The sequence below is a fragment of the Muscardinus avellanarius genome (genome assembly GCF_963383645.1).
Source record: "Muscardinus avellanarius genome assembly, chromosome: 15".
Classification (NCBI taxonomy): domain Eukaryota; kingdom Metazoa; phylum Chordata; class Mammalia; order Rodentia; family Gliridae; genus Muscardinus; species Muscardinus avellanarius.
The window spans coordinates 20,211,025-20,225,593 of NC_137801.1; the positions used below are offsets into that span (position 1 = coordinate 20,211,025).

Consider the following 14,569-nt stretch of genomic DNA (forward strand, 5'->3'; position numbering starts at 1 on the left):
TACTTAAACACTTGGAAAAATGTTAAACAAAATGTGACATATTTACATGATTTTATAAGTGCAAACTTGTCACAAATTCACAAAGTCTTGCTTGACTTAGACTTACTATACAAGGTGCTCTTCCTCTAGAATGTAAAATACCTGTACTCTGTATTCCTGATTAATAGTTGTCTCAAGAGACAGCTGAAACCTTATTTCTGTGATTCTAAAAGAATGTAAAAACACATCTTGTTAATTCTTCCCTCCCCCTCCTATACAGTGTATCTTTCCAGTCTTATTACCGAACCACGAGGCAGGAGACGCACAGCTTGGAGGGCCCGATGCAATCATCGTGGCAGAAAGCCCCACACCCTTTGCACATGATCATGGCTTTCAACCGGCAGTAGCACTTTGAAGGCCTGTCCTCTATGCTATTCTCTTCAGGAAAGGCCTGCACGGGAATCTTCTGGCCATGGCTGCTGGGATTCATAGCTTGGCTAGCAGGGATGGCGGTAACAGTGACTGAGAAGGACATGACATCACCTACATTGCTAGACACCTGGCTGCCTGGCACAGCAGAGCTATGGTCCATGTCCGAGGAGGTGGATACATTGATCATGCCTCTGTAACTTGGCCCTATCTGTGTGGGGCTTCCATACAACTTAGGGGTCTGCAGTGGTGGAAGGAGCAGAGGCTGATGCGTGGGGCTGTCTGCAGGTAGAGAAAGAGCAGTGGAACTGAATAGCTCAGGGCTGCTGCGCATCGTCTTACCTCTCACCGCATGAGCCATTTGTTTCTGTGCTACCTGAATAAAATCTCTGGCTAGGGTCTTTTCATCAAATGTTTGGCCTCTGGTGAGCAGGTAGTTCTCCTTGCTCAAGGTGGTCTGCTCACTCACTGGTGTCTCGGCCTTCACATTCTTGTTAGCTAAGCAATCACTGGCTGATGGGGCTTCCCTACTGTGGGCTCCTGAACTCGTGTCATGCTTGCTAGAGCCCTGGGAAGCCTGGGGCTCCTCCTGCACCGAGCCAGCCTCCTGCTCGTCGCCAGTACTCTCCTCGTCAGTTTCACCTTCTTGGCTGCTGCTGCTATCTCCTGCCGCATTTTTGCAATCTGCGTATCCCATTCTCAAGGCCTCAGTGGGGCTACTGAGACAAAAGCGGTCTTCAGGATTTACGAAATGGGTCCTCCTAACGCTCTCTGAACCCCGGCCATAGGTGGAAATATTAAGTAAGTAGTGGCCTGCCATGGCAGGTTTGGATGTCCGTCTGCCAGCAAAGCCCAGCATGAACCTCTGGCTTGTGGAGATGTCTTCTAACTGGAAACCTGAGTGAGCAAAGTTGAACTGGGAAGGAGGCACAAATGAGAGGACGTTCTCGTTCTGCCTCTGAACCTTCTGGATGAGAGTCTGAAGGATCTGATCCTGGGTTGCTTTGCTTAGTCCTTCTTGGTACTGGTGTGTGTCAGTGCTAGAGTCCCTCAGGTCCTTAGATGAAAACAGCTGCAGGGGCCTAGGAACCTGGGGAAGCTGCTTATTCTGCAAGGTTTTCCCCAGCTGCTGGATCTGTGCCGGATGGGACTGTCTGTCAACAGCTTCCTCTCTGGTGGAATTTTCTGTTATACTGCTACCCATGAGTACGCCCATCCCCTTTTCCTCTTTCGTAGTCAGTGGAACAGTTTTCATCTCAATTTTGGTGAGAGGTTTAGGCAGAATTTGCTCCATGGGAACATCTTTGCCCTGGAGCAGCTGCGTAACTAAAGGATTATTAGCAGGGATATTAGAGCTGGGTCTTGAGATGGGCCCGTTCATACTTGCAGAAGTTCCTGGGGATTTAAGGCTAGAAGCTGCTGGCAAAGTGCTTGAGGATATAGCTGATTCGACAGATGCTACGGTTATAGTGGTCTGGGGGACAGGAAGCTTTTCTAAAGTGGTTGCTGTCAACGAAGATGTTAAAGGGGAGGGAGTTATATCCACTGCAGCACTAGCAGTTGTTTTTGCGGAGGCTGAAGGGTTTGGTGTATTCTTACTTGAACCTGCTTTGGGCTCAACTGTGCCATCAGCTACAAAACCAACAGGTGAGGCTCCTGAGATCATGGCAGGCCCTGCTGGGGAAGGAGCAGTCTCCTGCCTGCAACTACTGGGCCCTTGTGGGTGGCTAGGTGGAGCCACTGTGGCAATGGCTCTGGTGGGGTTCAGTTTTCCATCATTGGACTTCTCTAGGAGGACTGGTGATGGGACGCTTGTGCATGCTCCACTGATGACAGGCGTGGAAGGCACTGAGGGGGTTTGCTGTAGTTGTGCTCCAGAAACACTAGGAGGCTGTGCCTGGCCGGGGGTCTTGATCTCGGGTTGGGGCCGAGTCTCTGGACCACAGGGTAAAAGCTCTCTCGTACTTCCCCTGCTTCCAGTTCCTGCCAGTTCCAGTGTGGGGCCCTTTCCAGTTGCACTGACTCTGTTGGAGCCTGGGCTCCCTCCTCTAGCAGGATTTCTTTCACCACCCTCTCCTGGACCTTGTCCACCCCCAGGGCCAGGTCCTGGAATGGTCCCTCCAACTGAGGCGGCTGCGGCGGCTGCAGCTGCGGCGGCGGCTGCAGCTCTCTGTGCTTTGACCAGCTGGGCTTTTGCTTTGATGTCTGCAAGAGTTCTGGCTCCTGTTCTGTTAGGACTAGTGATGGTGACTGGAAAACGAGCCCTGGGAGAGACCTGCGATGTAGGGAACAGCATGGGGGAGATTCTGGAGACTGGGATCTGAAAGAAGTAGGGGAGGGAAAAGAAACAGCTTAGTGTTCATTTGTAAAACAAGTTTCACTAACTTCTGCATTGTTAAGACCATGAACACAACAGCACCTGTGATAAGATACGGAAGGTCTATAGCTGAGCCTCACACGTGTGTGTCTAGGTTCTCTTCCACTATGCTCATTCACATATAGGTTATATACTAATGTATTTAAGTAATTTTCCTACACTTATCTGTGCAGCCTTTTAAGAATATGTATGGTTTGGGTCCTATCCTAAAAATTACAAATTAGAGACCTTAAGGGAAGAAAAGTTTTTTGTGGTACTGGAGATGGAATCCAGAGACAATCTGCCTCTGAGTTATAACCCCAACCCTATTTTACTATTTTATTTTGAAACAGGGCGTCACTAAGTTTCAGAGGGCCTATGTTGCTGAGGCTGGGTGAGCCCTGCGATCCTCTTGTCTCAGCTTCCCAAGTACTGGGATTACAAGTGTGTGCCACCACACCCAGCTTAAAAATGATAAACTGATACACTATCAGGTTCAAAACCACTAATTTTCATATCATAAGAGAATCTGACTCCTGTCTTACATGATAATTTGAAAGCTACTGTAGTTAATTACAGGCCATCAAGATGTGGGCCTTTCTAGTAGCTGGCTGAGTTTAAAGGGGAGGCAAATAATTGTTAGAAATGTAGAGCATTTTATTTTATTTAAAAAGTAAGCCACTGAGCTCTTTTTGCCTTTTTTTTTTTTTTTTTTTTTTTTGGTGGTACTGGGACTTGAACTCAGGAGCATCTACCTCTAAGCTATATGGCCTTTTTAAATTCTTTTTTTTTTTTTGGTACTGGGGATGGAATCCAAGGGCTTTCTACCTTCAGGCTACACTCCCAGACCTATTTTATATTTTATTTGGAAACAGGGTCTCACTAAGTTGCTGAGAGCCTCACTCAGTAGCTGAGGCTGGCTTCGAACCTGTGTGATCCTCCTGTCTCAGCCTCCCAAGTGCTGGGATTACAAGCGTGCGCCACCACACCCAGCTTTATTCTTTATTTTGAAACAAGAGTCTCACTAAGTTGCAAGAGCCTCACTCAGTAGCTGAGGCTGGCTATGAACCTGCCACCCTCCTGTCTCAGCCTCTCAAATACTGAGATTACAAGTAAGCGCCACCATACCCAGCAAAGTCTGAGTTCTAAGTAAACGCACGCCTTCTTTCTGGAAATCCTTAAATTTATAATAATGAGGTCACTGAAATTTTCTCATTTTCATTTCTCAAAAGATTAGAAGTTCCAGGGGTGTATTCATTTCAAGTCACACCCCTCCCCCCCGTGCCATTTCTATTTTCTGTATTTCTGTCTTTCTAATAAACTTCTTAAAAAAAAAAAAGATTAGAAGTTCCAAAAAAGAAAAATGGATTCTCTTTTTAAAATTAATTAATTCATTATTTTTATGGTACTGGGAATTGAACCCAGAGGCATTTTATCTCAAAGTTATATCCCCAGCCCAATTTTTTTTTATTTATTTGGAAACAGGGTCTTGCTAAATTGCCAAGGCTGGCTTCGAACCTGTCTCAGCTTCCCGAGTACTGGGATTACAAGCATGCATCACCATACCTGGCCAAAACACTGATTCCCAACAATTCAGAAGTCAGAGCTGTAGATTTTATAATAGCTATCACAAAGTTCATGCATTTTAGTATCATGAGGTGTAATCTCAAAGTATCTCATAACTCTTTCTACATTAAGAAATGCCACAAATTACCTGAAATGTATTAGGCATAAACAAAAACTTATTGTTCACACTAGCTCTTTACAATTATCCCCACTCTTTACCTTGAGAGGTGGTACTTTTCGCACCTGGAGCCTGTCCCCTCTATTGAGAAAGGGCTGTGGCGAAACCGGAAATGGCTGCTGGTGCTGGTGATTCTCGGTGACACGCGGCCTTTTCTCCCAGCTCCCAGGGGCTTCTTGTTGAGAGAGAGAGGATTTCCTCTTGAGGCATTCTGGGCTCTGATCACCACGGGCTGCGGGAGCTCCTTTCATACTGGTCTCCTGAGGACCTTCTTCTGCGGTGGGCTTCACTGTTGGCTTTTCCACCTCAGGACTCTTGGGTTTGGTCGGGGATATAACTCGAGTTTCCTGGATCTCACTTTTGTTATCATGAGAAGCTGTGCTCAGATGATTCTCTTTCTCAGACTCCTGTTCAGCAGAGGTGACTGGCTTCTGCTCCAAGGGACCCTCGTCCTTTGGGCACTTGCAGGGGAGAGCGCTGCTGAGCTCTTTTGTGTCACCTGTTGAATCAAGGAGGGGCTCCGTGGGTTTGAAATCGGGCGCCGCCTCATCCCGGCTCTGGTGACCTTCCTTCCCGACTTGTGATGGCATTTGTACTGCTTCTTCTTTACACTCTGACTGGGGAACGCCTGGAACTACTCTGACAGGAGAGGCCTCAGCAGGAAGTGTGGATTTTGGTTGCTCAGATGGAGTCTTCTTAACTTTGAGATCACTGGGGGAAGCAGTCAATTTCTTTGAATCTTCAAGGCTCAAGCCAGAACTAAAACATAGAATATTCTAGTTGAGAAATGATACAACATTGACAAAAGCATTATAAGAAAAAGGACTATAGAGGTTTGTGTTTTGATTCAGTGATATAAATATCTTTATTAGAGAAGACACCTTCTAGTAATCTATATTCATTTTGGGGTAGTACTGGGGATTGAACCCAGGGCATTCTAACTCTGAGCTATATCCCCAGCATTATTTTATTTTTTTATTTTGAAAGTCTCTTTAGTTGCTCAAGCTGGCCTCAAGCCTCCAATCCTCCTGTCTCAGCCTCCCAAGTACTGGGACTACAGGAGTATGACTCCATGCCACCCTAGAGGAGAGCTATTTAATTACATGTTGGGTATAATGGCCCATATTAGAGAATTTCTGAGTGGCTCTGGGTAAATTATATTTTGGGATGATTACTATAAAAATACACAGAACATCAGTTATTTGGGAGGGTGGGATACAGGGGATTGAATCTAGGAAGCATTCTCTCAGAGCTACATCTCCATCCCTTTTTTATTTTGAAACAGTCTAAGACGAGGCTGGATTGAACATGTGATCCCCTCTTTCAGCCTCCCAAGTACTGGGATTATAGGTTTGCAACACCATGCTGAGCGTGTGCACCAGTGACTCTTAAAAAAACCTTCTTGGTAAAGAATTGTTGAAATAAAAATCAAAGGGAAACTGGGCATTAAAATTACTGTTAAGGTAAAGAGATCAGGCACTGAATGATGTGTGCAGGAATCTGGTTTAAATAATCCAGTTTAATATTACCTCTGACCATAGTAACTCTCAAAGAACTGTTCCTTCCATGGCTCCACTCTTTTCTCCTTCTCAATCTCTTGTCGAATTCTCACCTGCATCTCAGGTGTAAACTCGCCTGCAATGTACCCAAAATAAATTGAATAGAAAAATGCTATTTGTAACTTTTAACTATTTATAATTCACTCATGAAAGACTCATATAGGAATTTTAATTTTATTATGTGAAAGCAACAGAAGCTTCTCAGAGCACCTCACTGCAAAGAAAGACCTAAACGCCACCAGGTGAAATAAAAGTACATTTGCAATGTACTCCAAGATATATTCAGTACACAGCTGAGGGCAACAGGGCCTTTCCTCTGGGATTCCCCCATAAAGCTTCCTTCAAGCACCAAATGTCACATTTCAAACATATTTCTTTTATCTCTAACTTTGAAAAAAAAATTGGTACTGGGGACTGAACACAGGAGCATTCTAACCTTTGAGCTACACCCCCAGCCTTTTTATTTATTTATTTATTTTTGGCAGTACTGGGGAGTTGGAACCCAGGGGAATTCTACCTCCAAGCTATGCCCCACCCCTACTTTTTATTCTTTATTTTGAAACAGGGTCTCACTGAGTTGCAAAGGGCCTCACTAAGTAGCTGAGGTTGTCCTTGAACCGCGATCCTCCTGCCTCAGCCTCCCAAGTACTGGGATTACAAGCATGTACCACCACACCCAGCTTTATGTTTTATTTTTATTTATTTATTTTTGGTGGTGCTGGGATTCCTAGAAACCCTTCTTCCTCCGGGCTACACTCCCAGACCTATTTTATATTTTTTTTATTTGGAAACTGGGTCTCTTAACCTGTGTGATCCTCCTGTCTCCGCCTCCCAAGCGCGGGGATTCCAAGCATGCGCCACCATGCCCAGCTATGTTTTATTTTTAAACAGGGTCTAAGTTGTGGAGGGCCTAAGTTAGCCGAGGCTGGCCTACAACATGCAATCCTCCTGTCTCAGCCTCCCAAGTACAGGGATTACAGATGTGCACCATCATGCTCAGCTTCTAACCTTAAGTTTCTAATTTATGTTCTACCAGAAAAATTTTGTTCAAGTTAGGTTTCTCCAGGCCGGGCATGGTGGCGCACGCTTGTAATCCCTGCACTTGGGAGGCTGAGACAGGAGGATCGCACAGATTCAAAGCCAGCCTCAACTACTTAGTGAAGCTCTCAGCAACTTAGCGAAACCCTGTTTCCAAATAAAATATAAAATAGGTCTGGAAGTGTAGCCTGGAGGTAGAAAGCCTCTGGGTTCCACCCCCAGTACCACCGGAAAAAAAAAAAAGTTAGGTTTCTCCAAGGAAAATTTTATCTTAGGATACTTACTTTTAATAACAAAATGAAAAGCTCTGGATTGTTTAAAGGCATTTGAGATTCCAAGAGAAAAGGACGGGGGTTGTTCTGCAGCTGTTACGTTTCTCCCATCCCAGACACTGTACCAGTGCAGTGCCCTACCAACAAGACTCCACACACCCCAACAAGCTGCTCTGCACTGCCATTCACTGCATGTACTACCGACCACCTCAAGCCTTCCCACTCCAACAGCAGAGAACTGACTGCTCGTAGGCCATCTTCAACCTTGGGGCTCAGACAGGCTGCTCCCTTCTATACTCTCATACCCAGGACATCAGGGAATAAGAGGTAGAAATGGCAGATTTTGAAGTTTAAGACCTCCTGGGGGTTAAAAAAAAAAAGGAAAGAAAAAGCATTAGAGGACCATGGACATCACAGTCATGGGCAAAAGAGACTGAGAGAAAAGGAATTCGGCTGTTCGAGTCCAACTCCTGGTATTGATTCTACTGTGTGTCAAAGAATGATGAATAAAAGTATTAAACTCTGTTCACATACTGACAGTGCTCAGAACTTTTGTTGCTCTGAAAACATGATCACATAATTATAGGTCAATTCCTTATAAAAAAAGTAAAAGTAATAACCAAGGTATCATGGTTAATAGTATCTACTTACAAAAAACTGAGGGTTGAGGAAGCAAACTCTTCCTTATCTATGCTTTTTTTTTTTTTTGGTGGTACTGGGGTTCCTGGAAGCCCTTCTACCTCCGGGCTACACTCCCAGACCTATTTTTACATTTTTATTTGGAAACAGGGTCTCCTAAGCCAGCGCCTGCGGCTGGCTTCGAACCTGCGTGATCCTGCTGTCTCTGCCTCCCAAGCGCGGGGATTACAAGCATGCGCCACCACACCCGGCCTTATCTATGCTTTAAAAAAGGTAGCTATAACTGGCATGTTTTAAAGTGCTTGTGATTTCAACTACTTCAGAAAAAAAGTATGAAAAAAAGGACTAAAATTACCATCAGGAGATACCTTTCACATGAGTTTGCTCTAGGAAAGTATGTCAGGGGCTGGCAGTACAGCGCAGTGTGATACGCTTTGGGTTCTATCCCCGGCACAAGAAAGAGACAGAGACAGAGCGAGAGAGACAGGGAAGTCAGCAATCCCAGAGAGCGACATGGGTGTCTGTTACCCCATGCTTCTAACGCTGCCAAGGATATGATCAACGCAACCAGCGAACAGCACTCCTAATGCTCTCCTTACACACACTTTTATTTTAAAGCTCAGAATTAATTCAATCTATTCTTTGGCAATACTATGTCTTTTTAGCAATTATTTTCTATTCCAGGTATATTGAAAAACAGAGGTACTATTTGAAATAAAAACAATATACCCAGTGGCTTCAATTATTGCTGCATATTAGAATCGGTTGGGAAAACTTATAAACAACAACAAAAACCTCAACACTAATGCGCAGGGACTATTTTAGAGTAACTTAAATCTGACAGTGGTGTGAAGACATCGATGCTTTCAAAAACTCCCCAGGCGTTTTTCAGCAGTCTGGGTTAAAAACTGCAAATGCTGACAGATACTTCACATATTGTTTGAACACTCAACCATAAGTAAGATTTTAATAGTCTTGTTATTTGCCTCAGTAAATCTGTTAAATCAGGGCACATGTAGCACTAGTGGCCAGTCAATAATTCTCAGTCATGGCCCGTATTTATTAAAATGTACTACCATTTAACTATACGTTTCAAAGATGCCAATTTTATAAATACACATACAGCGCAGAGCGTTTTTTAAAAGTTTTCATCGATCTCTTTTTCTGTTGGGTACCCTGGGGGCTGGCATAATAAAGAGGTCACCTCACTGCTGACGGACTAGGATGCACAGCACCATACAAGAATCCTAATACTCTGATGAACAGAATCTCAATTTCTGGGCATTAATCTAGAATTGAATCAAAATGTTTAGAGATGGGGCCTACAAGACTGTATTGTTTCCAGGTGACCTAAATAAGAGAAACACATTTGCCCGACCCTTTTCTAGTTCACTTGGTTATACAGGCTCCAGGTAAAGTCCAGCACTGTGTTTCACTCAGATTAATTATTTACCCTTTTTTTTTTTTTTTGTGTGTGTGTGTGTGTGTGTGTGTGTGTGTGTGTGTGTGTGTGTGTGTGTGTGTCAATACTGAGGGCCTAGGAGTGCTCTACCACTGAGCTGTACTCCCAGACTTATTTTGTTCTGGCACCATGTTTCACTCAGATTTATTACTTTACCGTGTGTGTATGTGTGTGTGTGTGTGTGTGTGTGTGTGTGTGTGTGAATACTGAGGGCCTAGGAGTGCTCTACCACTGAGCTGTACTCCCAGACTTATTTTGTTCTGGCACTGTGTTTCACTCAGATTACTTTACCGTGTGTGTGTGTGTGTGTGTGTGTGTGTGTGTGTGTGTGTGTGTGTGTGTGTGAATACTGAGGGCCTATATGAGTGCTCTACCACTGAGCTGTACTCCCAGACTTATTTTTTTCTGAGACAGAGTCTTGCTAAGTTGCCCAAGCTGACCTCAAATTTGCAATCCTCCTTCCTCAGCCTTCTGAATAGCTAGGATTATAGACTTGTGCCACCATCCCCTGCACTTCCTGTCCTTTGCCTTCCAAAATTGTTTAAATACCTTATAAGGTGGAAAATTTCCCATTAATATGCCTTTGTTATGGTTTCAAGTGCACAAAGATCCTGGGCAACAACATAAGGTAGAACTCTTTCTGTCTTCCTTCCTTCCTTCCTTCCTTCCTTTCTTTCTATTGTTATATTTTTGGTGGTACTAGGGCATTCTACCTTTGAGCTACACCCTCAGACAGACCTATTTTATTTTTATTTTGAAACAGTCAAGCTAGGTTAAGAGTCTCACTACTTGCTAAGGCTGTCCTCAAACCTGCAATTCTCCATCTCAACCTCCCAAGAACTGGGATAACAAACGCATACCATCACAACTAGCAGAACACTTACCTTCTGAAAGTCTTTCCTTCCAGCCTTGGGCTGCTGACGTGAAGAACTCATTATTAAGGGCTGAGGCATTCAACTTCATCAAACCATCTGGACCAACCTGGGGCAAAGAATAAGCCAGAGAAAGCTTACAAAGAAAGTGAAAGGTATCACATGGACTTTCACTTTGCTTTCATTTTTTACAGAAACACCACGGCTATCTCCTATCATTCTATTTATTATGAACACCTTTATTTACTAACTTACTTATTTTGGTACTGGGGCTTGAACCCAGGAGGATATGACCTCAAAGATACATTCCTGGCATTTTTATTTTAAAACAAGGATCCACCGGGCATTGTGGTACGCTCCTGTATTTCCACTACCCAGGAGGCTGATACAGGATTGCAGGTTTGACGCCAGCCTCAGCAACTTAGCAAGACTCTTTCAAAATAAAAAACCAAAATGGGGCTGGGTGTGTAGCTCGAAGGTAGAATGTCCCTAGATTCAATTCCCAGCACCACACACACAGAGAATATATAACAAAGATGGTATTTCAAACAGCGAGGAAAAGAATTATAATGTGAAAAAAAATCTAGACAAATTAAAAACCTAAGTATAAATTTTAAGTGAAAACCATTTTTTGTTGTTGTTTGTTTTGGTTTTTGATCCCGAGACTTGAACCCAGGGGCAAAAATCTTGGGATATACCTCTGGACTATATGCACTGCCCTTTTAAAAAATTTTAAACAGCATCATGATAGATTGCCAAGGGTTTCTCTAAAAAGGCTGTCCTTGAACCTTCAATCCTCCTGTCTCAGATTCCCAAGTACTGAGATTCTCAAGTATGCCACCATGCCTGGCCATATTATAAAGAATGGCTTCCAACCTTTAATCTTAATATCAGAATTTTATAAATACTCCAAATTTCATCTGACAGTGAAGCTGCAATTTCATTTCATTATAACTGTATCTTTTCTACACACAAGGACAGTATCGCTCAGATTCTGTGCATTCCTCATATTAATACCTGAAAGAGAATGACTAAGTAAACTATTAAGAATATGCCACATGGAGAGTGTGGTTGGCTCACGCTTGTAATCCCCGCTTGGGAGGTGGAGACAGAAAGATCGCGCAGGTTCGGCACTGGCTTGAGACCCTGTTTCCAAATAAAAATATAAAAAATAGGTCCCTGGAAGCCCTTTTACCTCCGGACTTACAGGAACCCCAGCACCAAAAAAAAAAAAAAAAAAAACAACAACAACAACAACAAAAGCCACAGAGCCAGGTGTGGTGGCACACGCTTGTAATCCCAGCAGTTGGGAGGCTGAGACTGGAGGATCATGGTTCACAAACACCCTCGGCTATTTAGTGAGGCCCTCCGCAACTTAGTTAGACCCTGTTTCAAAATAAAGAATAAAAAATAAGGCAGGAGCTGGGCGTGGTGGTGGAAGCTTGTACTCCCCGCGCTTGGGAGGCTGAGACAGGAGGATCGCATGGGTTCGAAGCCAGCCTCAGCTACTTAGTGAGGCTCTCAGCAACTTAGTGAGACCCTGTTTCCAAATGAAATATAAAAAAGGTCTGGGAGTATAGCCTGGAGGTAGAAAGCCTCTGGGTTCCACCCCCAGTACCACCAAACAAACAAACAAACAAACAAAGGCAGGAGGAGTGGCTCAGAGTCAAATGCCCCTGGATTCCATCCCCAGAGCCGCCAAAAAAAAAAAATAATAATAATAATAATAATATACCATAGGACTGCCCTCTGTGGGAAAGTGAACTAAATGACTTCTAACTAAAAGCTTTTTTGTGGCAATCTTCCATCTGAGAGGACAAGGACCATCAGTTCTGAGGAACTAGCATCAGAGTTCCAAAACTAGGCCTTTAGTTAAGTCAAGTACTATCATTCCCAGTCTACTAGCCATAGTTTAAAAACAAAGGATGGGCCAGGCGTGGTGGTGCACGCTTGTAATCCCCGCGCTTGGGAGGCAGAGACAGGAGGATCGCGCAGGTTCGAAGCCAGCCGCGCACACTGGCTTAGGAGACCCTGTTTCCAAATAAAAATGTAAAAATAGGTCTGGGAGTATAGCCCGGAGGTAGAAGGGCTTCCAGGAACCCCAGTACCACAAACAAACAAACAAACAAACAAACAAACAAACAAGCAAGCAAGCAAACAAACAAACACAAAGGATGAATTAAGTAAAAAAAGAAGCACCAATGAGGTTCTTTAAAAATTCTAAATTCTCGGCCAGGCGTAGTGGTACACACTTGTATTCCCTGTGCTTAGGAGGCGAAGAAAAGAGGATCACGGAGATTCAAAGCCAGTCCTCACTGGCTTAAGAGACCGTTTCCAAATAATATATAAAATAGGTCTGGGAGTATAGCCTGGAGGTAGAAGGGTTTCCAGGAACCTCAGTACCACCAAAAAAAAAAAAAAAATTCTAAGTTCTCAGCTGGGGTGGTGGCCCATGCTTGTTATCTCAGCATTTGGGAGGCTGAGATTGGAGGATCACAGTCTGCACACAGCCTCAGCTACTTACTGAGACACTGTTTCAAAATAAAAAATAACTAATAGGGCTCATTAAGTAGCTGAGGTTGTCTGCAAACCGCCATCCTCAGGTCTTAGCCTCCCAAATTCTGGGCTTAGTGAGACCCTGTCTCAAAATAAAGAATTAAAAAAAATACGGCAGGGAGTGTAGCTCAGAGGCCGAATGCCCCTGGGTTCCACCCCAGAACCGCAAAGAAAAGAAAAAATCTAAGTTCCCCAAGAACCAGCCATCCCCCAAATTATCATTTCTCCAGGAAGAGTTAAGGTCACTGGGAAGAACGTCCCTATGGCAGGAAGAATACCTGCACAATTAAATCTGACCTGACATGTGGTGATTTATAAAAAGCTGGTATCAATGTAATCTAAAAGAAAGATGATTTCAGAATTAATACTTTGCTTTTTTTTTTTTTTTTTTTGGTGGTACTGGGGTTCCTGGAAGCCCTTCTACCTGTAGGCTACGCTCCCAGACCTATTTTTATACCTTTTTAAAATTTGGAAACAGGGTCTCTTTAAGCCAGCACGGCTGGCTTCGAACCTGGGCAATCCTCCTGTCTCTGCCTCCCAAGCGCGGGGATCACAAGCGTGCGCCACCACGCCCGGCTTCAATTAGCTTTCATGAGTTGTATAGCTTACTCTCTGGTATTCTCTTACTGTAAACTAGCAATAAGCCGGGCATGGTGGCACATGCTTGTGATCCCAGTACTTGGTAGGCTGAGACAGGAGGATCAACAGGTTCAAGAGCATCCTCAGCAACTCAATGAGACTCCCAACAACCTAATGAGACCCTCTTTCAAAAGAAAGACAACTAAAATAGAGCTGGGGTATAAGTTGGAGGGAGAATGCCCAGGGTTCAATCCTCAATACCATAAAACAAACACACACTCACACTAGGCAATATAACTAGTCCTTTACTGTGAGCTATGGAGTGCTTTTAGAAAGAGAGTGAAATGATTACATTATTTAGAACATGGTTATAAGTTTGGAAATAATAACAAACTAAAAAAGAAAGACCCTTAAGTAAACAGACCATAGAAAAATTACAGTGGTCCCTTTGTTTTTGTTTTTCTTAGTGACTGAACCCAAAAGTGCTTTTGCACTGAACTACCTCCCAGTCCTTTTTGTTTTGTAAATTTTGAGACAGAAATTACCCAGCTAAGTTACCCAGGCTGGCTTCAGATTCGCAGTTCTCCTACCTCAGCTGCATAAGTAGCTAGGATTTCAGGCAGCTATCTTTCTCTCAGAGGAGAAACAAAAGATCAGAAAGGAGCGTGACTTGGTGGTCACTGATTCATGAATGAAAGACCTTAGACCTGGATCACGCTAAATTTCTGGTTCCTGTCTTAACTCTTCTCAACTTTTTCTGCTTCTTGCAACTTTTCTTTTCAAAGCATAATTTACATTAGATTTTAAGTTCTTTTTTTCTTGGTCCTGGGGATTTAACTAGGAGCATTCTTCCTGATTTATACCTCTAGCCTTTTTTATTTATTATTTTGTTGTTTTTTGTTTTGTTTTTACAGTAGTGGGATTAGAACACAGGGGCCTTCTACCTCCGAGCTACACCCCCAGCCCTATTTTTATTCTTTATTTTGAAGAAGCATCTCACTGAGTTGCAAAGGGCCTCACTAGGTAGCTGAGGTTGTCCGAGAACCTCAATCCTCCCGTCTCAGCCTCCCAAATGCGGGGGTTA

At 43.7% G+C, this 14,569-nt stretch overlaps 1 protein-coding gene across 2 annotated transcripts in view; it reads right to left on the reverse strand.

Annotated features, from left to right (window-relative positions):
- Positions 1–277: 277 nt before the first annotated feature.
- Positions 278–14,569, reverse strand: part of ASXL2 (ASXL transcriptional regulator 2) — a gene marked incomplete at both ends in the record, with an annotated part of 115,963 nt that continues 101,671 nt past the window's right edge. For both annotated transcript variants that reach the window (XM_080711755.1, XM_080711756.1), the window contains 4 exons: positions 278–2,728; positions 4,550–5,267; positions 6,038–6,143; positions 10,363–10,459. In XM_080711755.1, coding sequence (XP_080567881.1) covers positions 278–2,728; positions 4,550–5,267; positions 6,038–6,143; positions 10,363–10,459 — 3,372 coding nt within the window. The remainder of the gene's footprint in view (positions 2,729–4,549; positions 5,268–6,037; positions 6,144–10,362; positions 10,460–14,569) is intronic.